This window comes from Coregonus clupeaformis, chromosome 31 (assembly GCF_020615455.1).
Source record: "Coregonus clupeaformis isolate EN_2021a chromosome 31, ASM2061545v1, whole genome shotgun sequence".
Lineage (NCBI taxonomy): Eukaryota > Metazoa > Chordata > Actinopteri > Salmoniformes > Salmonidae > Coregonus > Coregonus clupeaformis.
This window is the reverse complement of record NC_059222.1, coordinates 14,767,154-14,792,901: the sequence shown is the minus strand read 5'-3', so window position 1 is coordinate 14,792,901 and position 25,748 is coordinate 14,767,154. Positions and strand designations below refer to the sequence as shown.

The 25,748-nt window shown below is 44.2% G+C and overlaps 1 protein-coding gene across 1 annotated transcript in view; it reads right to left on the bottom strand.

Moving 5' to 3' along the window:
• The window catches only part of urb2 (URB2 ribosome biogenesis homolog), a 31,242-nt gene that overhangs the window by 610 nt on the left and 4,884 nt on the right, over positions 1–25,748 (bottom strand). The window contains exons 5-9 of the mRNA XM_041858966.2: positions 23,646–23,806; positions 23,218–23,328; positions 22,060–22,302; positions 4,150–4,246; positions 929–1,068 (exon numbers count right to left, since the gene is read on the bottom strand). Of these exons, the coding sequence (XP_041714900.1) occupies positions 929–1,068; positions 4,150–4,246; positions 22,060–22,302; positions 23,218–23,328; positions 23,646–23,806 (752 nt within the window). The remainder of the gene's footprint in view (positions 1–928; positions 1,069–4,149; positions 4,247–22,059; positions 22,303–23,217; positions 23,329–23,645; positions 23,807–25,748) is intronic.

Here is a 25,748-nt window from a genome sequence, read left to right as displayed (position 1 = left end):
ATGGCTGATCAGTGTTTTGCCTCTTTCTTACACCTTTATTTGTGAACGCAGCTGCGGCAGTTCTGAAAGCCTGGTAGGAACATAATGTACTGCCAGCTGGAAACTAGACAGTGCCTCAACAAAACCTCTCAGAGAGATGCCAAGGCACATACTGAGGTGTGTTTCTTGGCTTAGTTTACCTGGAAAGAACCATGGTAGTGTTGAACTATTGCTTTAACCAATCCTTTGTTTAATCCTTACTAAAAGAGTTTCCCATGGACTCTTACATTACAAATCAATCCTCATGCATCTTAGAGTTTGCTAAATGACATGTTAGTCATTTAGCAGACGCTCTTATCCAGAGCGACTTACAGTAGTGAGGGCATACATTTTCTTCCCTTTCTCTGCCTGTTCCATGGAAAATGCTGACACATGAGTCATTTAACGTGAATGCAGTCTCGTAGACCCTAGGAACAAATGTGGGTTTGAGACAGTACCAGATATGCTCAGGCGGCATCACATAATGAGACAGACAGAAAAAGAGTCTACAGTAAGTACAGTCCTTTAGAGGACAAGTTGGCGCAGGGAGGGACACAAGATTATGGCGGAAATGAAATGTTGACTTCTCTTTCCTTCAAATCTGAGAAGTCCAGAGGACTTGCCTTAGCAGCTCTAAATGCAATACCAAGCATGGTGTAACTCCACAATAACAAACAGCAATGGATCAAATTAAAATCCTGGTATTCAATTTGCAGATAGGGAATTTCCTTCAGATGTAAGGGCTTGTGAGGGATGAGAAAGGAGAGAAGGGAGATTTGGAGGCCATTTAAGTGAAACATTATGTTTTCAACCTGCAAAAGAATAATAAAATAGCCTAATCGCCTTTTAAAACTGTGAGCGAAAGTCGCGGCCATCTTCCTTGATGATGAGAAAAAAACAGAGTTCTTACCTTCTGTAGCTCGCTGACGTACTGTGCTACCATGAAGGAGGAGAGGATAGTGAAGCCCTCGGCTGTGGTGGCGATGTGGGAGTACATGCGTTCCACTAGACGAGCACACTTCAAAAGCACCTCCGCATCGGTCTCAGGGGCTGGGGAATAGAAGAGGAAAGCTTTTTGAAAACTAGACCATGCCAAACGCTGAGGGCTAAACATTTATTTCAGCCAGAACTCCAGAAGTGGGACAACTTCAAAAAATTGTGACTTTTGAGTGATGCAACACAGTGTGTGTTCAGAGTGCACTGTTCAGAGTGCACTGAAACAGACGTGGGCTGGTTATTGCTGATGAAAGCACAGCATTTGAATCAAATCCCAAGGGTGCGGCTGAGAATGAATATATTGTGAATGCATTGTGACAGAGCAGTACAATAAGAATAGGGTTTTGTATAAGCTGAGACTTCCATCATGATAGCTAAGAGCAGAATATGAAGCAACAAAAGCCATTTAACCATTCTAATTGTGTATAGACTAATGTTTATGCTCACAGTCTGCATAAAACAAACAGTTTAGCCCATTAGAGAACACAAAGGCAGTCTTATGTTGTTCCTTTTATAAACAGGAAAACATAATGTATCACTGAATATGCTGATCACATAGCTGAATACAGCTCCTCAACACTGATTCAACTCATGAGGGATGCATTTAGCAGTACATGATTTTAAAAGGTGTCCATCCACGAGCTTGGCTGGGACTCCAGCTGTGCACTGTGCTTTTCATGTCTCCTTCGAAAGTTCTGTCATCCTCAATGGGAATTTTTGATTTCCCTCATGTTGTTTTTGATCCAGTCCACAGGGACAGCAGGGCATACAACCAGCAACAGAAATGTAACATTACTGAAGGAGAAAGCATTCTTCTTCTTTCTCTCTTTCCACTGGGTGAGCTCCATTGATTAAAATAGGCCCAGTTTCATGTGGAGTCTCCTTGGGAATGTGGAGCGGGCACGACCACCTTTTACATAGTATAACATGATACGACTCACCTATAACATACTTCAATGCCCTGAAATACTCTTGCCCGATTAACAGGACTGGTTAGCCTGGTGACAGCATGCTGGAGTCGTTTGACACTGACAGCACATACAGTGGGGGAAAAAAGTATTTAGTCAGCCACCAATTGTGCAAGTTCTCCCACTTAAAAAGATGAGAGAGGCCTGTAATTTTCATCATAGGTACACGTCAACTATGACAGACAAAATGAGAAAAAAAAATCCAGAAAATCACATTGTAGGACTTTTAATGAATTTATTTGCAAATTATGGTGGAAAATAAGTATTTGGTCAATAACAAAAGTTTCTCAATACTTTGTTATATACCCTTTGTTGGCAATGACACAGGTCAAACGTTTTCTGTAAGTCTTCACAAGGTTTTCACACACTGTTGCTGGTATTTTGGCCCATTCCTCCATGCAGATCTCCTCTAGAGCAGTGATGTTTTGGGGCTGTCGCTGGGCAACACAGACTTTCAACTCCCTCCAAAGATTTTCTATGGGGTTGAGATCTGGAGACTGGCTAGGCCACTCCAGGACCTTGAAATGCTTCTTACGAAGCCACTCCTTCGTTGCCCGGGCGGTGTGTTTGGGATCATTGTCATGCTGAAAGACCCAGCCACGTTTCATCTTCAATGCCCTTGCTGATGGAAGGAGGTTTTCACTCAAAATCTCACGATACATGGCCCCATTCATTCTTTCCTTTACACGGATCAGTCGTCCTGGTCCCTTTGCAGAAAAACAGCCCCAAAGCATGATGTTTCCACCCCCATGCTTCACAGTAGGTATAGTGTTCTTTGGATGCAACTCAGCATTCTTTGTCCTCCAAACACGACGAGTTGAGTTTGTACCAAAAAGTTCTATTTTGGTTTCATCTGACCATATGACATTCTCCCAATCCTCTTCTGGATCATCCAAATGCACTCTAGCAAACTTCAGATGGGCCTGGACATGTACTGGCTTAAGCAGGGGGACACGTCTGGCACTGCAGGATTTGAGTCCCTGGCGGCATAGTGTGTTACTGATGGTAGGCTTTGTTACTTTGGTCCCAGCTCTCTGCAGGTCATTCACTAGGTCCCCCCGTGTGGTTCTGGAATTTTTCTCACCGTTCTTGTGATCATTTTGACTCCACGGGGTGAGATCTTGCGTGGAGCCCCAGATCGAGGGAGATTATCAGTGGTCTTGTATGTCTTCCATTTCCTAATAATTGCTCCCACAGTTGATTTCTTCAAACCAAGCTGCTTACCTATTGCAGATTCAGTCTTCCCAGCCTGGTGCAGGTCTACAATTTTGTTTCTGGTGTCCTTTGACAGCTCTTTGGTCTTGGCCATAGTGGAGTTTGGAGTGTGACTGTTTGAGGTTGTGGACAGGTGTCTTTTATACTGATAACAAGTTCAAACAGGTGCCATTAATACAGGTAACGAGTGGAGGACAGAGGAGCCTCTTAAAGAAGAAGTTACAGGTCTGTGAGAGCCAGAAATCTTGCCTGTTTGTAGGTGACCAAATACTTATTTTCCACCATAATTTGCAAATAAATTCATAAAAAATCCTACAATGTGATTTTCTGGATTTGTTTTTCTCAATTTGTCTGTCATAGTTGACGTGTACCTATGATGAAAATTACAGGCCTCTCTCATCTTTTTAAGTGGGAGAACTTGCACAATTGGTGGCTGACTAAATACTTTCTTTCCCCACTGTATATACAGAGGACTCCCTTGGGAGGACCCCAGGCTAAATATCTTGTCAACTTCTAAAACAACAGGCAGTGTCAAATTTGTCAAGGAGTGTGATGATTAAATGCTGGAAAATACATTTAGTACACATGACGATGGGTGGTTGCTCTTTAAATGGGAACCAGCAGGAAAATAGAAACTGCTGAATAACTTTTTCGAAGCACACTTCCTGTAAATGCCAAAAGAGCGTTGTACTAGTAACCGAAAGGTCGCTGGTTCTAATCCCCGAGCAGACTAGGTGAAAAATCTGTCGATGTGCCCTTGAGCAAGGCACTTAACCCTAATTGCTCCTGTAAGTCGCTCTGGATAAGAGCGTCTGCTAAATGACCAATTTATTTTTATTTATTATTCCTATCACTTGAGGTTATGAGTTAATGGGTGAATACTTACCCATCCACCACTTCATACGGTAATGTGAGTGAATAAATGATTGAATGCATGAAATGATGGCCTTACCTCTCTCGGCCTCGCCCTTCTGTCTCCCCTCATGCATGATGGAGACCACCAGGCGGTAGAAACAGTTGAGGAAGGACGGCGCCGCTTTCAGCATCACCTGGGCACATACCAAAATAGGGCCACGTTACAAAAAGTTAAACTTTGACAACATTGCATTTGCGAGACATTTAGATTTGATTAGCCACGTGTCATCAGTCTCCAAACAAGAGAGAAAGAGAAAAAAAACAGGCCCACAATTCTCAGGCTCGGGCGCTGCGATGTTCCTATGAGTCATCAGTCAGCGAGGTAATCGTTTCCATGCACCCTCCAGTGTTCACGCCAAAGACGTGCCCCTCTCCAGAGCACATCTGCCTCCACTTAAGCGCCCCTCTGGCACAGACCAACAGCCCTTTCCAGAAATTGATTCTGAAGTTTGTCTCTGAGAAGAGAAACTGCTTCATTGCCTACAGCGGGGGAAATAAACAGCTTCATTGCCTACAGCGGGAGGCAGTGGGATGTTTTCCCTGGTTACCACCCTCAAAATATGTTCAATGTCAGGTTGTAATGGGCTAACTTAGGTGCTGGCCTGGATCCAAGGTTGACTGAGCATAATAGTCAAGGCGAATTGGGAAGGGGTAAGCTAGTCACTCCCTTGGGTGCTTGTGTGAAAGTCTGAATCAAGCCAGGGAAATATTCTGGTTGTGTTCCTCTGCTCAGACGTTGCTGACGCATTCCAGATCTTACAACGTCTGGATAGGTATTTTATGTATCAGCTAACATATGTTATAGTAATCTGATGCATGCAACGTCTGAGCAGGGAAACACAACCTTCATATTAATCATATTAAGGTAAACCTGTGTGGTAGGTGTTGTTATGCAAGTATAAGACTTCCCCGGGAATACATTTACATTTACATTTTTGTCATTTAGCAGACGCTCTTGTCCAGAGCGATTTACAGTTTTGTGAATGCATATATTTTTCATACACCTACATATTGTGTCAAAAGCCTTCAGGAGACGCATAATTACAGGGAGAAGGGGAATTATTTTGAGGGGATTGACACTGAAAAACCATGCAGCATAGTTGTTGTCAAAGTACTTGTCACGGAATCAGCCGAGGCTGCCCCTCCTCCTTGCTCGGGCAGGCTTCGGCGTTCGTCGTCCCCGGAGTACTAGCTGCCACCGATCTATGTTTCGGTGTTTGTCTAGTTTGTCCTGATTGTTTTCACCTGTTTCCCATTATGTTACATTGTATTCCCTTTATAACCCCCTGTCTCTCATTGGTTATTGTGTGTGATTATTTTCCGTGATGTCGGCAGTGTTCGGGTGTATGCGTATTTTGTTCCTCCCTGTTTGGAGGTTTTGCTTGCATTTTGATTACTGTGCTAGTAAAGTTCGTCTGCCAGTAGCTCGGTGTCCTGCGCTTGACTTCGCTCACAGCATACACGTCGCCCTGACAGAATCACACACCACTCATGGAGTCAGCAGGAGCGGCGGTGCCAGCTGGATCAATGGAGGAACGCGTCGAACACCAAGCGGCCATGATCCAGGCTCTCGGCATCGCCATGGAACGGGTGGTGAGCACTATTGAGCGATGGGAAAGAGGGGGTCTGCCTACGCCTCCTCCAACGATACCACCACCATCGGCGATGCCCATCGCTTCACCTCCGGGGTCCAGTGGGATTCGACTCTCGCTCCCGAAGGGCTTATGATGGCACAGCGGCCGGGTGTCAGGGTTTCCTGCTCCAGGTTGAACTCTACCTAGCAACCATCCACCCGGTGCCCTCGGGATACGAGAGCGTGTCCGCCCTCATCTCCTGTCTGTCCGGCAAGGCGCTGGAGTGGGCCAACGCTGAGTGGGGGGGGAATAGACGCCGCTACTGTCAACTATGCGGAGGTCACCCGCCGCTTCAGGGCAGTATTCGATCATCCACCAGAGGGTAAAGCGGCGGGTGAGCGTCTATTCCACCTTAGACAGGGAAGGAGGAGCGCACAGGAGTTCGCACTGGACTTCCGGACGCTGGCTGCCAACGCGGGATGGAATGAGAGGGCCCTCATCGACCACTACAGATGTAGCCTGAGGGAGGATGTGCGTCGGGAATTGGCCTGCAGGGACACCAACCTCAGCTTCGACCAACTGGTGGACATGTCCATTCGCCTGGATACCCTGTTGGCTACCCGCGGACGTCCGGATTCAGGGCCGTCCATTCCATCCCCCAGCACTTCCGAGCCGACCCCTATGGAGCTCGGAGGTGCTGGTGCTAGGGAGACCAGGAGAGAGACCAGGAGGGAGGCCGTCCCCTGCACCTACTGTGGCCGCAGAGGACACACTGCTGGTCGGTGCTGGGGAGGGTCTCCTAGGAATCGAGGCAGTAGGCAGCGCACTGATGAGTCATTCCAGGTGAGTAGGCACCCAACTCACCCAGAGCTCTCTGTTGCGCATATGTGTATTAAAGTTGTGTTTCCCGAGGTTTCTCCTCACTCCCAGCATAAGGCGCTAGTAGATTCAGGCGCAGCTGGGAATGTTATTGATCGCTAATTCACCTATAAGTTAGGGATTCCTATTGTACCTGTTGATGTGCCCTTCCCCATCCATGCCCTAGATAGCCGCCCTTTGGGGTCAGGATTGATTAGGGAAGTCACAGCGCCTCTCAGGATGAAAACGCAGGAGGGCCATGAGGAGATACTACGTTTGTATTTGATTGATTCTCCTGCGTTTCCCGTGGTGTTGGGGCTTCCCTGGTTAACATCTCATGACCCCAACATTTCATGGCAACAGAGGGCTCTCAAGGGATGGTCTGATCAGTGTTTCGGGCGGTGTGTAGGTGTTTCCGTAGGGGCAACGACGGTGGAAAGCCCGAACCAAGTTCCCACCATGCACATTCCACCTGAGTATGCCGATTTGGCACTCGCCTTCTGTAAAAAGAAGGCGACTCAATTACCACCTCATCGACAGGGGGATTGTGCGATAGACCTCCAAGTAGGCGCTGCACTTCCGCGTAGTCATGTGTATCCTCTGTCTCAGGAGGAGACGGCGGCTATGGAGACATACGTCACCGAATCTCTGAGACAGGGATACATACGGCCGTCCACTTCCCCTGCGTCCTCAAGTTTCTTTTTTGTGAAGAAGGATGGGGGTTTACGCCCGTGTATTGATTACCGTGGTCTCAATCAGATCACAATCAAATACAGCTATCCTCTCCCTCTGATTGCTAGTATGACGGAGTCATTACACGGGGCGCGATTCTTCACAAAATTGGATCTCAGGAGCGCGTACAACCTGGTGCGCATTAGGGAGGGAGATGAGTGGAAGACAGCATTCAGTACCACCTCGGGTCTCTATGAGTACCTCGTCATGCCATACGGTTTAATGAATGCTCCTTCAGTCTTCCAAGCATTTGTGGACGAGATTTTCCGGGACTTGCATGGACAGGGTGTAGTGGTGTATATTGATGACATTCTAATTTACTCCGCTACACGAGCCGAGCATGTGTCCCTGGTGCGTTGAGTGCTTGGTAGACTGTTAGAGCATGACCTGTATGCGAAGGCGGAGAAATGTCTGTTCTTCCAGGAGTCCATCTCCTTCCTGAGACATCGGTTGTCCGCGTCAGCGGTGGAGATGGAGATTGCCATTTACGCACGGCAGAAACGCGGTCAGACTCCCACCACGGTGAAGGAAGTGCAGCGGTTCTTGGGTTTTGCCAATTACTACCGGAGGTTTATCCAGGGCTTTGGACAGGTAGCAGCTCCCATTACCTCCCTGCTAAAGGGGGGTCCGGTGCGTCTGCAGTGGTCGGCTGAGGCGGACAGGGCGTTTAGACATCTGAAGGACCTGTTTACCTCGGTTCCGGTGCTGGCACATCCGGATCCCTCTTTGGCGTTCCAAGTTGAGGTGGATGCGTCCGAGGCTGGGATCGGTGCTGTGCTGTCTCAGCGCTCGGGTACGCCACCAAAACTCTGCCCCTGTGCTTTCTATTCTAAGAAGCTCAGTCCGGCGGAGCGCAATTATGACGTGGGGGACAGGGAGCTGTTGGCTGTGGTTCAAGCACTGAAGGTGTGGAGGCATTGGCTTGAGGGGGCTAAACACCCTTTTCTCATTCTGACTGACCATCGTAACCTGGAGTACTTCCGGGCAGCGAGGAGGCTGAACCCTCGCCAGGCGAGGTGGGCTATGTTTTTCTCCCGATTTGTATTTAAGCTCACCTATAGACCAGGGTCACAGAACGCTAAGGCAGAAGCCCTGTCCCGACTATATGACACAGAGGAGAGGTCCATTGAGCCCACTCCCATACTCCCGGAGTCTTGTCTGGTGGCGTGGGAGGTTGATGCGGACATCGAGCGGGCGTTACGTACCGATCCTACTCCCCACAGTGTCCAGAGGGTCGGAAGTACGTGCCGCTCGAGGTTCGCGATCGATTTATATACTGGGCTCACGTCACCCTCCTCTGGTCATCCTGGTATTGGTCGGACAGTGCACTGCCTTAGTGGGAAGTACTGGTGGCCCACTTTAGCTAAGGACGTGAGGGTTTATGTTTCCTCCTGCTCGGTGTGCGCCCAGTGTAAGGCACCTAGACACCTGCCCAGAGGGAAGTTACAACCCCTACCCGTTCCACAACGGCCGTGGTCTCACCTAACGGTGGATTTTGTCACGGACCTTCCCCCCCTCCCAGGGGAACACGACGATCTTGGTCGTTGTGGATCGGTTTTCGAAGGCCTGCCGTCTCATTCCTATGCCAGGTCTCCCTACTGCCCTACAAACTGCTGACGCCCTGTTCACACACGTCTTCCGGCACTACGGGGTGCCTGAGGATATAGTGTCTGATCGGGGTCCCCAGTTCACCTCTAGAGTCTGGAGGGCGTTTATGGAACGTCTGGGGTCTCGATAGCCTTACCTCAGGTTTTCACCCCGAGAGTAATGGGCAGGTGGAGAGAGTGAACCAGGATGTGGGTAGGTTTCTGAGGTCCTATTGCCAGGACCGGCAGGAGGAGTGGTCAGGATATATTCCCTGGGCAGAGATAGCCCAAAACTCACTCCGCCACTCCTCCACTAACCTTACGCCTTTCCAGTGTGTGCTAGGTTATCAGCCGGTCCTGGCACCTTGGCATCAGAGCCAGATCGAAGCCCCTGCGGTGGACAAGTGGTTTCGGCGCTCAGAAGAAACCTGGAATGCTGTGCATGTCCATCTGCAGCGGGCTATCAGGCGGCAAAAGGCGAGCGCCGATCGCCACCGCAGTGAGGCTCCGGTGTATGCACTGGGAGATCGGGTCTGGCTCTCGACCCGAAACCTGCCCCTTCGCCTGCCCTGCCGGAAGCTGGGTCGGCAGTTTGTGGGGCCATTTAAAGTCCTGAGGAGATTGAACTAGGTATGCTATAGGTTACAACTGTCCATTAATTACAGCATTAACCCCTCGTTCCATGTGTCTCTCCTCAGGCCGGTGGTGGCTGGTCCACTCCAGGAGAGTAAGGTACGAGAGGCTCCTCCGCCCCCGTTGGACATCGAGGGGGCTCCGGTGTACTCAGTCCGTTCCATCTTGGATTTGAGGCGTCGGATGGGGGCCTGCAGTATCTCGTGGAGTGGGAGGGTACGGTCCGGAGGAACGGTGCTGGGTCCCTAGGAGGGACATCCTAGATCCCTCCATGTTGAGGCACTTCCACCGGAGTCATCCGACTCGCCCTGCTCCGCATCCTCCTGGCCGTCCCCGACGCCGGGGTCGGCGCACGGCTGGTGCCGCGCGTCAAGGGGGTACTGTCACGGAATCAGCCGAGACCGTCCCTGGAGTACTAGCTGCCACCGATCTATGTTTCGGTGTTTGTCTAGTTTGTCCTGATTGTTTTCACCTGTTTCCCATTATGTTACATTGTATTCCCTTTATAACCCTCTGTCTCTCATTGGTTATTGTGTGTGATTGTTTTCTGTGAGGTCGGCAGTGTTCGGGTGTATGTGTATTTTGTTCCTCCCTGTTTGGAGGTTTTGCTTGCATTTTGATTACTGTGCTAGTAAAGTTTGTCTGCCAGTAGCTCGGTGTCCTGCGCTTGACTTCGCTCACAGCATACACGTCGCCCTGACAGTATTGCAAATAGAATAATGTTATTGTGAATTTGGAGGTGAAATGTATGATTCAAATTCTGGTACATTTGCATTTTATTTTTTAACATTTTAGTCATTTAGCAGACGCTCTTATCCAGAGTGACTTACAGTTAGTGAGTGCATACATTTTTCATACTGGCTACAGGAGGCACAGCGAGAATTGTTATTATGAACCCGAGTTACCAGACTAAATCTTTCTACGGGTCAGTCCATAGATAGGTGGACACTGATATCACAATATGATTTCCTGGGTAAATGACAAAACACTAGCAACGGTCATCGAAATTGTTATAAACAATTCTAATAAATGTAACAGTTGGACAATGGGCAAAGATTTTTTAAAAAAAATTGTATAATCCATCAGATATTGACTGAACTATAGCACAGAACATTTTTTACTGGCATGGACAAATAATGGAGTTCAGGGATTTTTGTGGGAATTCAGGTATTATATTTATTGTAAAATGTAACATTTTTCGCTTAGAATGTACTCCTATATTTTCTTATTGTATCAGTTATTTTTTTTGTGTGTGTGTTAAAATAAAGACAATTATACAGTATGTGCCACATTTGCATAAATACACCAGGTGTATTTACATAAACTCAGCAAAAAAAGAAACGCCCTCTCACTGTCAACTGCGTTTATTTTCAGCAAACTTAACGTGTAAATATTTGTATGAACATAAGATTCAACAACTGAGACACAAACTGAACAACTTCCACAGACATGTGACTAACAGAAATTGAATAATGTGTCCCTGAACAAAGGGGGGTAAAAAAAAAAAAAGTAACATTCAGTATCTGGTGTGGCAACCAGCTGCATTAAGTACTGCAGTGCATCTCCTCCTCATGGACTGCACCAGATTTGCCAGTTCTTGCTGTGAGATGTTACCCCACTCTTCCACCATGGCACCTGCAAGTTCCCAGACATTTCTGTGGGGAATGGCCCTAGCCCTCACCCTCCGATCCAACAGGTCCCAGACGTGCTCAATGGGATTGAGATCCGGGCTCTTCGCTGGCCATGGCAGAACACTGACATTCCTGTCTTGCAGGAAATCACACACAGAACGAGCAGTATGGCTGATGGCATTGTCATGCTGGAGGGTCATGTCAGGATGAGCCTGCAGGAAGGATACTACATGAGGGAGGAGGATGTCTTCCCTGTAACGCACAGCGTTGAGATTGCCTGCAATGACAACAAGCTCAGTCCGATGATGCTGTGACACACCGCCCCAGACCATGACGGACCCTCCACCTCCAAATCGATCCCGCTCCAGAGTACAGGCCTCAGTGTAACGCTCATTCCTTCGACGATAAACGCGAATCTGACCATCACCCCTGGTGAGACAAAACCACGACTCGTCAGTGAAGAGCACTTTTTGCCAGTCCTGTCTGGTCCAGCGATGGTGGGTTTGTGCCGATAGTCGACGTTGTTGCCGGTGATGTCTGGTGAGGACCTGCCTTACAACAGGCCTACAAGCCCTCAGTCCAGCCTCTCTCAGCCTATTGCGGACCGTCTGAGCACTGATGGAGGGATTGTGCGTTCCTGGTGTAACTCGGGCAGTTGTTGTTGCCATCCTGTACCTGTCCCGCAGGTGTGATGTTTGGATGTACCAATCCTGTGCAGGTGTTGTTACACGTGGTCTGCCACTGCGAGGACGATCAGCTGTCCGTCCTGTCTCCCTGTAGCGCTGTCTTAGGCGTCTCACAGTACAGACATTGCAAAGTATTGCCCTGGCCACATCTGCAGTCCTCATGCCTCCTTGCAGCATGCCTAAGGCACGTTCACGCAGATGAGCAGGGACCATGGGCATCTTTCTTTCGGTGTTTTTCAGAGTCAGTAGAAAGGCCTCTAGTGTCCTAAGTTTTTATAACTGCGACCTTAATTGCTGGTTAAGGTCGCAGTTATAAAATTACAGGTTCATGTTAATTTATTTTTTATTTTATTTTTCTCTGGGGGAATGGATCAGCTTAATATTGCAGATAGATTGTATCTTCTATCAATGTAATTGTCTGCATCACTTCCAATCCCCCATGTTTTTTTTATATATTTTTTTTATATATATACTCCCCTTTATTACTTTTCAACCCCACCATCCTTTCCCTACTTGGAGTAAATTAGTGAACAACAATGCCCAGGCCTCTACTTCCGGTCTATACTTACTATCTACACCTTATGGACAGAGTTAATTTTACAATAATTCTATTATATATATATATTTTTTTTGTGCTCCTGAACTTCTTCTACTCTCAACCTCTCCGATCATTTTCATGATGTCCATCCGGTTTGATTCTATATGCCATATCTTTCTAACTGTGCTCTTTCCCAAAAGCTCCCAACATACAACCTATATACTTATTATGGACACAGTATGCTTACATTATTAGCTATCTTTGTTATTATTTGTTGTTATTTGTTATTAGTCCCATCCTTCAACTCTATTCAATACCTCCCATCTATCTCTTAACACCATCCATATAGGATTTCTATTTGCCATATATATTTCAACCGTACTGTGATGTTTTACAAAAGTTCTGAACCTTTCTATTCTCATTGCTTCTACAGATTGTGAATTAAAAATAAACATTTTTGCTAAAAGTATTATTATATTATTGATTGATTGACTATGACTTTTCAGATCACCCAGTAATGCCATCTGCAAGGTTAGTTCCAGGTAAATATTGCAATCCTTTAGCCATTCCTGGACCTGTGTCCAAAAACAAGCTACAAATGGACTTAATTGTTTATGGTTCATTGAACAAGCATGGGAAACAGTGTTTAAACCCTTTACAATGAAGATCTGTGAAGTTATTTGGATTTTTACAAATTATCTTTGAAAGACAGTGTCCTGAAAAAGGGACATTTCTTTTTTTGCTGAGTTTATATGATAAAATTAACATAAAACTGTGGAGCAGTGTTGTAACCACCAAACACTTGTCCGTCTACCCTACCTGTATTCACCTGTGCCGTCTAGACTACCTCATTAATTACTGTTGTCACGTTCTCTTGCATAATTCAGCAAGAGTCAATAGCAGGATACCCTCGGATTGAAAATCAACACGGGGGGCCAGTGTATGCACTCACTAATTGTAAGTCGCTCTGGATAAGAGCGTCTGCTAAATGTAAATGTAGATTACAGCCATCTTTACAGGTACATTATTAATTTCAAATTCTATGTTCATACAACGTACCCATAGGCTGCCACTCAAAAGAAAAATAACAGTAAGAATAATTCATTCCGTATAAAACAGGAAAAGAAAACAAACAACGTCCTATCCCATTCCCCCAACCCCACGTCTCCATTCAGAGGGTGAATGTCCAAAACAAAAGAGTGCCTTGTGAACGGGGTATTGTAGTAGGTGCCAGGCGCACCGGTTTGATTGTGTCAAGAACTGCAACGCTGCTGGGTTTTTCACGCTCAACAGTTTCCTGTGTGTATCAAGAATGGTCCACCACCCAAAGGACATCCAGCCAACTTGACACAACTGTGGGAAGCATTGGAGTCCACATGGGCCAGCATCCCTGTGGACACCTTGTAGAGTCCATGCCCGAATTTAGGCTGTTCCGAGGGCAAAAGGGTTTATTAGGTACACCCATCTAGTACCAGGTCGGACCCCCCTTGGCCTCTAGAGCAGCATGAATTCTTCAGGGCATGGAAACATTGCTCAATTGGTATCAAGGGACCTAACATGTGCCAGGAAAACATTCCCCACACCACACCACCACCAGCCTGTACCGTTGACACCAGGCAGGATGGGGCCATGGATTCATGCTGCTTACGCTAAATCTTGACTTTGCCATCAGTATGATGCAACAGGAACCGGGATTTAGGCTGTTTTTCCACTCCCCAATTGTCCAGTGTTGGTGATCGCATGCCCAATGGAGCCGCTTCTCGTTTTTAGCTGATAGGAGTGGAGCCCAATGTGGTCGTCTGCTGCAATAGCCCATCCGTGACAAGGACAAACGGCGTTGTGCGTTCCAAGATGCCGTTCTGCACACCACTGTTGTACTGCGTCGTTATTTGTGTTGGGCTGTAGCTGAGATTATTCTTTACAGAGTCAAGTATATTTGTCCAGGCCTCAATTGTTCCTTGACTAGCACCAGTAATTCTCGCTGTCCATAATTCTAATGTTTTAACTTCTAATATTAACTGTATCCACTGGTGAATTGGGAGAGAGTGAGGTGATTGCCAACTAAGAGCCAACATCATCTTTTGCGGCAGTGCTGTCTGCCAGCAGTAATCATCTCTGATTGATTGAGAGATTCAAGGAGCTATCATCGTTAAGTAACATAATAGATGCAATGCATTGAATATTTACATTCATGCACTTCTAAATGAATTTTGTAACTTTGCCCCAGAAGCATTTAACTGCAAGGTACTCCCACATCATATGAAGGAATGTGCCTACCTGATTTAGGGGACACGTCAACAGTTGGGAGTTGGGGCCCAATTTCACCGTAAAACATTTCCTTGGTGTTAAATACAGTCTGTGAACAAACTTAAAATGTATCAATTGATGGTTCAGATTACGTGATGCCAAGGTCAATTTTTTTATTTATAAATCCAATCATTGGATGGTTCGGTAGTTGCGTTTCCCAAGCTACTCCATAAGCCAGCATTGCTGACAAATTGCAAATCTAGAAAAAAGGAGTTGCCTGGTAACATATACACACACACACATATACAGTTGAAGTCGGAAGTTTACATACACTTAGGTTGGAGTCATTAAAACTTGTTTTTCAACCACTCCACAAATTTCTTGTTAACAAACTATAGTTTTGGCAAGTCGGTTAGGACATCTACTTTGTGCATGACAAGTAATTTTTCCAACACTTGTTTACAGACAGATTATTTCACTTATAATTCACTGTATCACAATTCCAGTGGATCAGAAGTTTACAAACACTAAGTTGACTGTGCCTTTAAACAGCTTGGAAAATTCCAGAAAAGTATGTCATGGCTTTAGAAGCTTCTGATAGGCTAATTGACATAATTTGTGTCAGTTGGAGGTGTATCTGTGGATGTATTTCAAGGCTGCAGGAGGGACTGGTGCACTTCATAAAATAGATGGCATCATGAGGAAGGAAAATTGTGTGGATATATTGAAGCAACATCTCAAGACATCAGTCAGGAGGTTAAAGCTTGGTCGCAAATGGGTCTTCCAAATGGACAATGACCCCAAGCATACTTCCAAAGTTGTGGCAAAATGGCTTAAGGACAACAAAGTCAAGGTATTGGAGTGGCCATCACAAAGCCCTGACCTCAATCCTATAGAACATTTGCGCGCAAGGAGGTCTACAAACCTGACTCAGTTACACCAGCTCTGTCAGGAGGAATGGGCCAAAATTCACCCAACTTATTGTGGAAGGCTACCCGGAACATTTGACCCAAATTAAACAATTTAAAGGCAATGCTACCAAATACTAATTGAGTGTATGTAAACGTCTGACCCACTGGGAATGTGATGAAAGAAATAACAGCTGAAATAAATTATTCTGACATTTCACATTCTTAAAATAAAGTGGTGATCCTAACTGACCTAAGACAGGGCATTTTTACTAGGATTAAATGTCAGAAATAGTGAAAAACTGAGTTTTAATGTATTTGGCTAAGGTGTATGTAAACTTCCAACTTCAACTGTACACACATCTTTCAAATCTTGGAATGTTCTCAAACCATTACTGTCCATGACATCAGCAAGGGTACAGATTCCACATTTGGACTGTTGGGGGGGAATGCAAAAGGCCGCCCTCCAGATCGCAAGGTATTATTGTGAGATATTGGAGTATGGCATGCCATTTTGATTCCCAGTTACATTGTTTTTCAATTTTGCACCAAATACAGTGCATTCGGAAAGTATTCAGACCCCTTTACTTTTTCCACATTTTGTTATGTTACAGCCTTATTCTAAAATGGATTAAATAGTTTTTTTCCTCCCCTCATCAATCTACACACAATACCCGATAATGACGAAGCAAAAAACGGTTTTTAGACATTTTTGCAGATCTAAAAAAAAACAAAATAAATGAAATATCACAAAGGGTATTCAGACCCTTTACTCAGTACTTTGTTGAAGCCACTTACTTCGGGACAAGTCACTGAATGTCCTTGAGTTGCCCAGCCAGAGCCCAGACTTGAAAAATAGCTGTGCAGCAACGCTTCCCCATCCAACCTGACAGAGCTTGAGAGGATATGCGGAGAAGAATGGGAGAAACTCTCCAAATACAGGTGTGCCAACCTTGTAGCGTCATACCCAAGAAGACTCAAGGCTGTAATCGCTGCCAAAGGTGCTTCAACAAAGTACTGCGTAAAGGGTCTGAATACTTATGTAAATGTCATATTCGTTTATCTAAAAAACTGTTTTTGCTTTGTCATTATGAGGTATTGTGTGTAGATTGATGAGGGAAAAAAACAATTTTATCGATTTTAGAATAAGGCTGTAACATAACAAAATGTGGAAAAAGTCAAGGGTTCTGAATACTTTCCGAAGGCACTGTAGGTACAGACATTACAGAGATAGAGACTAAAAAAGATACCAGATAAGTATGAGGGGTGAGTTTAAGTACAATTCTTACAAGCTTGTTTGGATGGTAGCTTATTCTTTAGATGTTTGGGGCTGCTGGTGAACCATGATGTGCAGGCATAATCAAAGTGACACTCAGGTGTCAATTGCTAGGTTTCCATCCATTTGACGACAGATTTTCATGTCAATATTCTAACATGACAGGGAAGATTTTAATTTACTGGATATTTGAGAAATGTAATGGACATCCATATGCTTTCAGATCCAACCTGGCGCACCTAGCGCCATCAATAAATGAGGGATGTTGGCCAAATGAGCCACATTTACGTGTCCTTCAAAACAGCCTATAACAAATTACAAAAACACTACTCCTTGTGTTTCAATTGGTAACATAAGCAAAAGTATTGTTTAGGCTACTTTCCTAAAACAATAATTGTCCACCTCACAGTTCAGCTGTCAGAGATTTGACCATTAAATGTATCAGGGCATTGCATGCAAAGGCCTATAGGCTTAGGTGTCCAATGTATGACATTCATATTTTCTTTATAATAAATAAATAAATAAATATATAAAAGGAAGAGAAGCTTAAGCCTAACCCCAGAGAGATAGATATGCCGGTGGCATGCTACCACACCGACATGCATTTCTTTATGTCAGATGGCTACTGCGTCTGCTATACAGATAGACGTACAGATTTTCGATCTGAATATTTTGTATAAAGATAAGCATTATATTGTTAGATTATAGTTTTAACTCTGGTAGGCCTGAAAGTCTTCCTCACCTTAAGTTCAACTGTTGGAGTCAGTTGGAGCGCCGGGTCGCACTGCCTTCATATCATAGGCCTGCAGTAGCTAAAGCTTAATAATAGCCACACCACACCAAACCTTCACAAACGTTTCTAAACTTTATTAGGGTAATATCAAAATTAAGTCATTATTTTTAGGGAATATATGAGCAAAAGAGCAAATGTCAACCAGGGGAAAAACACAATACCCTCCCCTGTGCCCCCCCCAAAAAACACACAACCTTCGGCAAAGCAAAACAAAAGTTTGACAACCCTCCCCAATTTTGGACCACCCCTCCCCCCAGTAAATTAAGATATGTCCCTAATAAAATTACACCTATCTAAAACATACTTTACATTGTTTGCAAGTTCAAAACATAATATCATTATAATCCAAGTGTTCATTTTCGGAAGTTGCTTTCATTCCAGCGCATCTAATTTGTAAACATTTCAATTGTATTAAATTATAACTTTTTTCAATTCCACAAAAAATGAACACCCATCAAAATAAAGTTATCTTTCTTCTTTTTCTTGTGATGAAAGTGTTGAGATAGTACGTAAAATCCCAGACGAAGCTTTAGCGTTCTTATAGATTCAACGGAAAGACAACGTATTCCATTAAGACCATTTCAGCAATTACCGGAGTATGTTTGGCAGGTCACTACACACGTTTCCGCGGTTGTAACGTTAACGGGGAAGAAACGACAGGAACAAGCAAGAATATGAAAGTCGCAGGAGTAAAATTAAAGCAATCAATCAAACGCGAATTAAGTGACAAGTGGATTTTGCACTCCTCGAACACAGGAAATAGATGGCTGAAAAAGACAGATCCTCAGGTGGACGGGGCATGTGCGTAGCTAAAAACACTTGGCATGCCAAGTTGCCAAACTTTTCGCTTGCCAGGAGAGAAACTAATATTCCCATTGCTGCAGTGCACATCTGCACTAGCATACGACCGTGGGATCTATCTACATGTCTAAGCCTTGCATTCAAATTGTTTATGACACAATAAAGGAAGTGCTGTTTTATCCGACATGAACAGCAAATGAAACAAATCAGGCAGTCGGTACATGGACATTTTAAAGTATTCAGGCTTTCGATTACCGAGAAGCCAGGCTTGAGTTTTTGGCATAGGGGAAGGAGGGAGATGGAGCAATCCCCAGCACTGACAATGATTCATACTCACACCCTGAGGGTGTCTGGATAAAAGGGAAAAATCACAAGGCCATATTTGTGAATATGAAACTAATCCACAACGAGAGATTACAAGAGCACAAAACAGGGCCACTTGTGTTGTACATGTGATGCAAACCCCAGGCAAAAGGAACCATCCGCAGTAATTTAAAGAACTTAAGTAAAAATACTTTAAAGTACTACTTAAGTAGCAGTGGAGGCTCCTCAGATTAAGGGGCGGACCATCCTCCTCAGTGAATTACATAAAAATAGTAAAACATTAAAAAAGTTATATTTTTTAGATAAAACTATACTAAATATGTTCACGTCACCAAATAATTGATTAAATCACACTGTTTTGCAATGAAGGACTACAGTAGCCTCAACAGCACTCTGTAGGGTAGCACCATGGTGTAGCCAGAGGACAGCAAGCTTCCGTCCTCCTCTGGGTACATTGACTTCAATACAAAACCTAGGAGGCTCATGGTTCTCACCCCCTTCCATAGACTTACACAGTAATTATGACAACTTCCAGAGGACGAACGGAAAAGGTGAGAGTAGGAGAGCGCTTAGATGCGAGAAGGAATACAACGTGGCTGCTATGAAAGTGAACTGTGTTTACGTGTGATCAGGGGTGTATTCATTCCGCTGATTCTGTTGAAAAACGTTTCTTAAAACGGAAGCAAACTGAATGAAACGGGGTCACATACCTGAATTTACCCAATAGAAACTCTCGTTTGCAACGGTTGGACTGATGATTACACCCTAGATCAGCAAGATGCAGGCAAGAGTGTGCAAGGCGGTACTGAATGTGTCACTGTCTGTCCATGTGTCACTGTGTCACCTCAAAAGATTCTCGACCTGTGTGCACCTACGCTGTAAACTTTAATTCACAGGCTAGGTTGTAGCAACCTCATGATGGGTATAGGGAAAATTCGAGTACCATGTAGTAGCCTAAACCTATCGATGTTACATTGAACTGGGTGAATGGAATATGAATGACAGTCATCCAATATTTATTTTATTTATTTTATTTTATGCTGTAATAGAAATAAGGCCATGCTCATGAAAAATTAAATAAAATTGTCCTCCCTCATCTTAAACGGCACTGACCACCACTGTTAAGTAGTTTTTTTGGGTATCTGTACTTTACCATTTATATTTTTGACAACTTTTACTTCACTACATATAGAAAATAATGTACTTTTTACTCCATACATAATCCCTGACACCCAAAAGTATGCTTAGCAGGACAGGAAAATGGTCCAATTCACACACCTATCAAGTGAACATTCCTGGTCATCCCTACTGCCTCTGATCTGGCGAACTCACTAAACACAAACGCTTCGTTTGTAAATTATGTCTGAGTGTTGGAGTGTGCTCCTGGCTATCTGTAAATTAAAAAAAACAGAAAACTGTGCCGTCCGGTTGGTTTAATATACAGTGGGGAGAACAAGTATTTGATACACTGCCGATTTTGCAGGTTGTCCTACTTACAAAGCATGTAGAGGTCTGTAATTTTTATCATAGGTACACTTCAACTGTGAGAGACGGAATCTAAAACAAAAATCCAGAAAATCACATTGTATTATTTTTAAGTAAATAATTTGCATTTCATTGCATGACATAAGTATTTGATACATCAGAAAAGCAGAACTTAATATTTGGTACAGAAACCTTTGTTTGCAATTACAGAGATCATACGTTTCCTGTAGGTCTTGACCAGGTTTGCACACACTGCAGCAGGGATTTTGGCCCACTCCTCCATACAGACCTTCTCCAGATCCTTCAGGTTTCGGGGCTGTCGCTGGGCGATACGGACTTTCAGCTCCCTCCAAAGATTTTCTATTGGGTTCAGGTCTGGAGACTGGCTAGGCCACTCCAGGACCGTGAGATGCTTCTTACGGAGCCACTCCTTAGTTGCCCTGGCTGTGTGTTTCGAGTCGTTGTCATACTGGAAGACCCAGCCACGACCCATCTTCAATGCTCTTACTGAGGGAAGGAGGTTGTTGGCCAAGATCTCGCGATACATGGCCCCATCCATCCTCCCCTCAATACGGTGCAGTCGTCCTGTCCCCTTTGCAAAAAAGCATCCCCAAAGAATGATGTTTCCACCTCCATGCTTCATGGTTGGGATGGTGTTCTTGGTTGTACTCATCCTTCTTCTTCCTCCAAACACGGCGAGTGGAGTTTAGACCAAAAAGCTCTATTTTTGTCTCATCAGACCACATGACCTTCTCCCATTCCTCCTCTGGATCATCCAGATGGTCATTAGCAAACTTCAGACGGGCCTGGACATGCGCTGGCTTGAGCAGGGGGACCTTGCGTGCGCTGCAGGATTTTAATCCATGGCGGTGTAGTGTGTTACTAATGGTTTTCTTTGAGACTCTGGTCCCAGCTCTCTTCAGGTCATTGACCAGGTCCTGCCGTGTAGTTCTGGGCTGATCCCTCACCTTCCTCATGATCATTGATGCCCCACGAGGTGAGATCTTGCATTGAGCCCCAGACTGAGGGTGATTGACCATCATCTTGAACTTCTTCCATTTTCTAATAATTGCGCCAACAGTTGTTGCCTTCTCACCAAGCTGCTTGCCTATTGTCCTGTAGCCCATCCCAGCCTTGTGCAGGTCTACAATTTTATCCCTGATGTCCTTACACAGCTCTCTGGTCTTGGCCATTGTGGAGAGGTTGGAGTCTGTTTGATTGAGTGTGTGGACAGGTGTCTTTTATACAGTAACGAGTACAGTAACGAGTTCAAACAGGTGCAGTTAATACAGGTAATGAGTGGAGAACAGGAGGGCTTCTTAAAGAAAAACTAACAGGTCTGTGAGAGCCGGAATTCTTACTGGTTGGTCTGTGATCAAATACTTATGTCATGCAATAAAATGCAAATTAATTACTTAAAAATCATACAATGTGATTTTCTGGATTTTTGTTTTAGATTCTGTCTCTCACAGTTGAAGTGTACCAATGATAAAAATTACAGACCTCTACATGCTTTGTAAGTAGGAAAACCTGCAAAATCGGCAGTGTATCAAATACTTGTTCTCCCCACTGTAAGTAATTTGAAATTATTTATACTTTTACTTTTGATCCTTAAGCATATTTTAGAAATTACATTTACAGTACTTTTGATACTTAAGTATATTTAAAACCAAATACTTTTAGACTTTTACTCAAGTAGTATTTTACTGGGTGACTTTCAATTTTACTTGAGTCGGTTTCTATTAATGTATCTTTACTTTTACTCAAGTATGACAATTGGGTACATTTTCCACCACTGACCATCCGTTTGCCCAAGGTTGAAGTAAAAACATAAAAGATGCATGAAGTGACATTTATCAAACACAGGCCACTAACCTGCGGGTGACACTGGATTACTGCAAACAGAGCCTCGTGAATGGCCTCAAAGGTAGCGTGGTAGACTTCCATGGTCAGGTGTTCAAGGGGGACAAACTGCAGGGCCCCCAGCACCATGGTCACGTGGTGGGGGTTGGAGAGCATCCCCTCCCCCTGACGGAGCATGGCTGTCAGAGTGTCCAACACTGGCACAGTCAGAGCAGCGGTCAGGGTTGTCTCCTTGCCAGCCTCCTTCACTAGAAACTGAGAGAGAGCAGAGAGGACCATGGGAGTTGAACCAGAGATGAAGCTAATGAGGAATATGGATTTAAGATGAAGGACAGAAAGAGAGAATAGCAAGGAGAAAAGTACTACATCCTGTGTGGGTTCTCAAAATGTCATGTCTCAATGGTATACTTTGGTTGTTGAAAACAATAAATAAGTTAATGTGTCTAATAAGTGATGAAAGTTTATATTTAGATTTGGCGATAGGGCTAAGTAACCCAGAGAGAGAACAGAGAAAAAATGAAATACCGGTAGACCAATTGAGGTATGAGGCAACATTCCTGTTTGTAAGAACACAGTGAGGGATTGTAGTTGTGTGTTGTAACACCTAACGTTCTTTCTGCAGAGTTGCAATGAGGTGCGAGGGGGCCATATTGATAAATGAAACCAGATTAAGCTTTATTAAATGGGACAGGTAGTCACTCTTCCTGCTGCACACTATGACTGTGACAGCAACAGGGAGGGAGAGACACTTACTGCTGCAGGCCAAAATTGGCTTTCCCCAGCTAAACCAATACTTCCCCCCATATCAGATCCAAGACACAGGAGACAGTGCAGCGGAGGAGAAGCGTGACATGCTTTGTAACGGACAGCCAGACTGTGGTTCTAATTACAGTGCTCTCTGCAATGCCCAAAGGGGGTTTCTACGTTAGATAGGAAACACATTTACCCTTCAAGTCGATGTTAAGTCTATGCCAAAGCCAATCCAATGCTTTGCTTTGTCCCTCTTGACGCATGGATGCCAGTTTTAAGTGAAAAGGACACATTGTACCTTCACCATAACTGGATTTTGAGTGATTCTAGCTCAAATAATATTTTGCAGTGGCATCAATTGATTTGGATAAATGATCCTCAATAAAGTGCAGCACATCAAATGTCACAGTGAATACTTACTACTAAGGCAGAAATGATCTGAGGTGCAATGAGCCAGAATGCCTTTAAGCAGGTTTCTGGAAGCAGGCAGCTGGCAAGCAACTTCGTTATCGTCACAGTTGAAAGGACTTCCTGTAAAATACAGTGTGCTTTTTGTAGTGTGTCAACAAAAGCCCACAGAAACATTTTTTAGGGAAAATCTCTGTAAAGAACTGAGAAGAGGGAAAATTGAGGGAATCCTGTCCTGAAGTATTTATTAGGAAAAATATATGGCTAGGTTTTGAAGGTGGCGTTAACTAGTAGCCCATATAGGAAATGTTATCCAGACTTCAGTGTTTAAGTATTCAGGACACCAAATACAGTAGCTTCTAACTCAGATAGCATAATTTTATAGTAGCTAGTAATATCACAACTCTTACAGTAACACTTACATTAAATATAACACTTACCCTATGACAGCCGCTCCTGATCTTGGAGGTATCCAGTCCGTCTCTGAGCAGCAGCAGGAGAAGGTGGAACTGTTCTGGGGTACTCCTGACCAGCAGCTGGTCCAGAAGCTCCTTTACGGGCTCCTCCAGGGACCGCACCTCTGATACTGACAGCCATGGGGCTGACATATTAGAGTTATGGTTAACATTAAATAATAGGGATATACTTTTTATGAAGTACAGTGGCTTGCGAAAGTATTCACCCCCCTTGGCATTTTTCCTATTTTGTTGCCTTACAACCTGGAATTAAAATTGATTTTTGGGGGGTTTGTATCATTTGATTTACACAACATGCCTACCACTTTGAAGATCCAAATATTTTTTGGGTGAAACAAACAAGAAATAAGAAAAAAAAAGAAAAGAAAACTTGAGCGTGCATAACTATTCACCCCCCCAAAGTCAATACTTTGTAGAGCCACCTTATGTAGCAATTACAGCTGCAAGTCTCTTGGGGTATGTCTCTATAAGCTTGGCACATCTAGCCACTGGGATTTTTGCCCATTCTTCATGGCAAAACTGCTCCAGCTCCTTCAAGTTGGATGGGTTCCACTGGTGTACAGCAATCTTTAAGTCATACAACAGATTCTCAATTGGATTGAGGTCTGGGCTTTGACTAGGCCATTCCAAGACATTTAAAATGTTTCCCCTTAAACAACTTGAGTGTTGCTTTAGCAGTATGCTTAGGGTCATTGTCCTGCTGGAAGGTGAACGTCTGTCTCAGTCTCAAACTCTGGAAGACTGAAACAGGTTTCCCTCAAGAATTTCCCTGTATTTAGCGCCATCCATCATTCCTTCAATTCTGACCAGTTTCCCAGTCCCTGCCGATGAAAAACATCCCCACAGCATGATGCTGCTACCACCATGCTTCACTATGGGGATGGTGTTCTCGGGGTGATGAAAGGTGTTGGGTTTGCACCAGACATAGCGTTTTCCTTGATGGCCAAAAAGCTCAATTTTAGTCTCATCTGACCAGAGTACCTTCTTCCATATGTTTGGGGAGTCTCCCACATGCCTTTTGGCGAACACCAAACGTGTTTGCTTATTTTTTTCTTTAAGCAATGGCTTTTTTCTGGCCACTCTTCCATAAAGCCCAGCTCTGTGGAGTGTACGGCTTAAAGTGGTCCTATGGACAGACACTCCAATCTCTGCTGTGGAGCTTTGCAGCTCCTTCAGGGTTATCTTTGGTCTCTTTGTTGCCTCTCTGATTAATGCCCTCCTTACCTGGTCCGCGAGTTTTGGTGGGCGGCCATCTCTTGGCAGGTTTGTTGTGGTGCCATATTCTTTCAATTTTTTAATAATGGATGTAATGGTGCTCCGTGGGATGTACAAAGTTTCGGATATGTTTTTATAACACAACCCTGATCTGTCTTTTTTCTCCACAACTTTGTCCATGACCTGTTTGGAGAGCTCCTTGGTCTTCATGGTGCCTCTTGCTTGGTGGTGCCCCTTGCTTAGTGGTGTTGCAGACTCTGGGGCCTTTCAGAACAGGTGTATATATACTGAGATCATGTGACAGATCATGTGACACTTAGATTGCACACAGGTGGACTTTATTTAACTAATTATGTGACTTCTGAAGGTAATTGGTTGCACCAGATCTTATTTAGGGGCTTCATAGCAAAGTGAGTGAATACATATGCTTTTCCATTATTATTATTTTTGAATTTTTTTAAACAAAGTTATTTTTTTAATTTCACTTCACCAATTTGGACTATTTTGTGTATGTCCATTACATGAAATCCAAATAAAAATCCATTTAAATTACAGGTTGTAATGCAACAAAATAGTAAAAACGCCAAGGGAGATGAATACTTTTGCAAGGCACGGTATCTATCCATAAAGCTATCATTATAATTATCCATTACTGGGGAATTGCGATATTCTACGTTTTTTAAATGAACAATTATTTGTTATAATATTTTTTTATAATAATCTGTATTATTATTTTGTGTTCAAGAGAAATTCTGTGCAAATTCTTAATGTCTGTCTGTTTTAGTCATCCATGTCTGTCAGCGATGGTACAGACATTTACTTTGACATTTACTTGCGGGCTATTTTACAGAT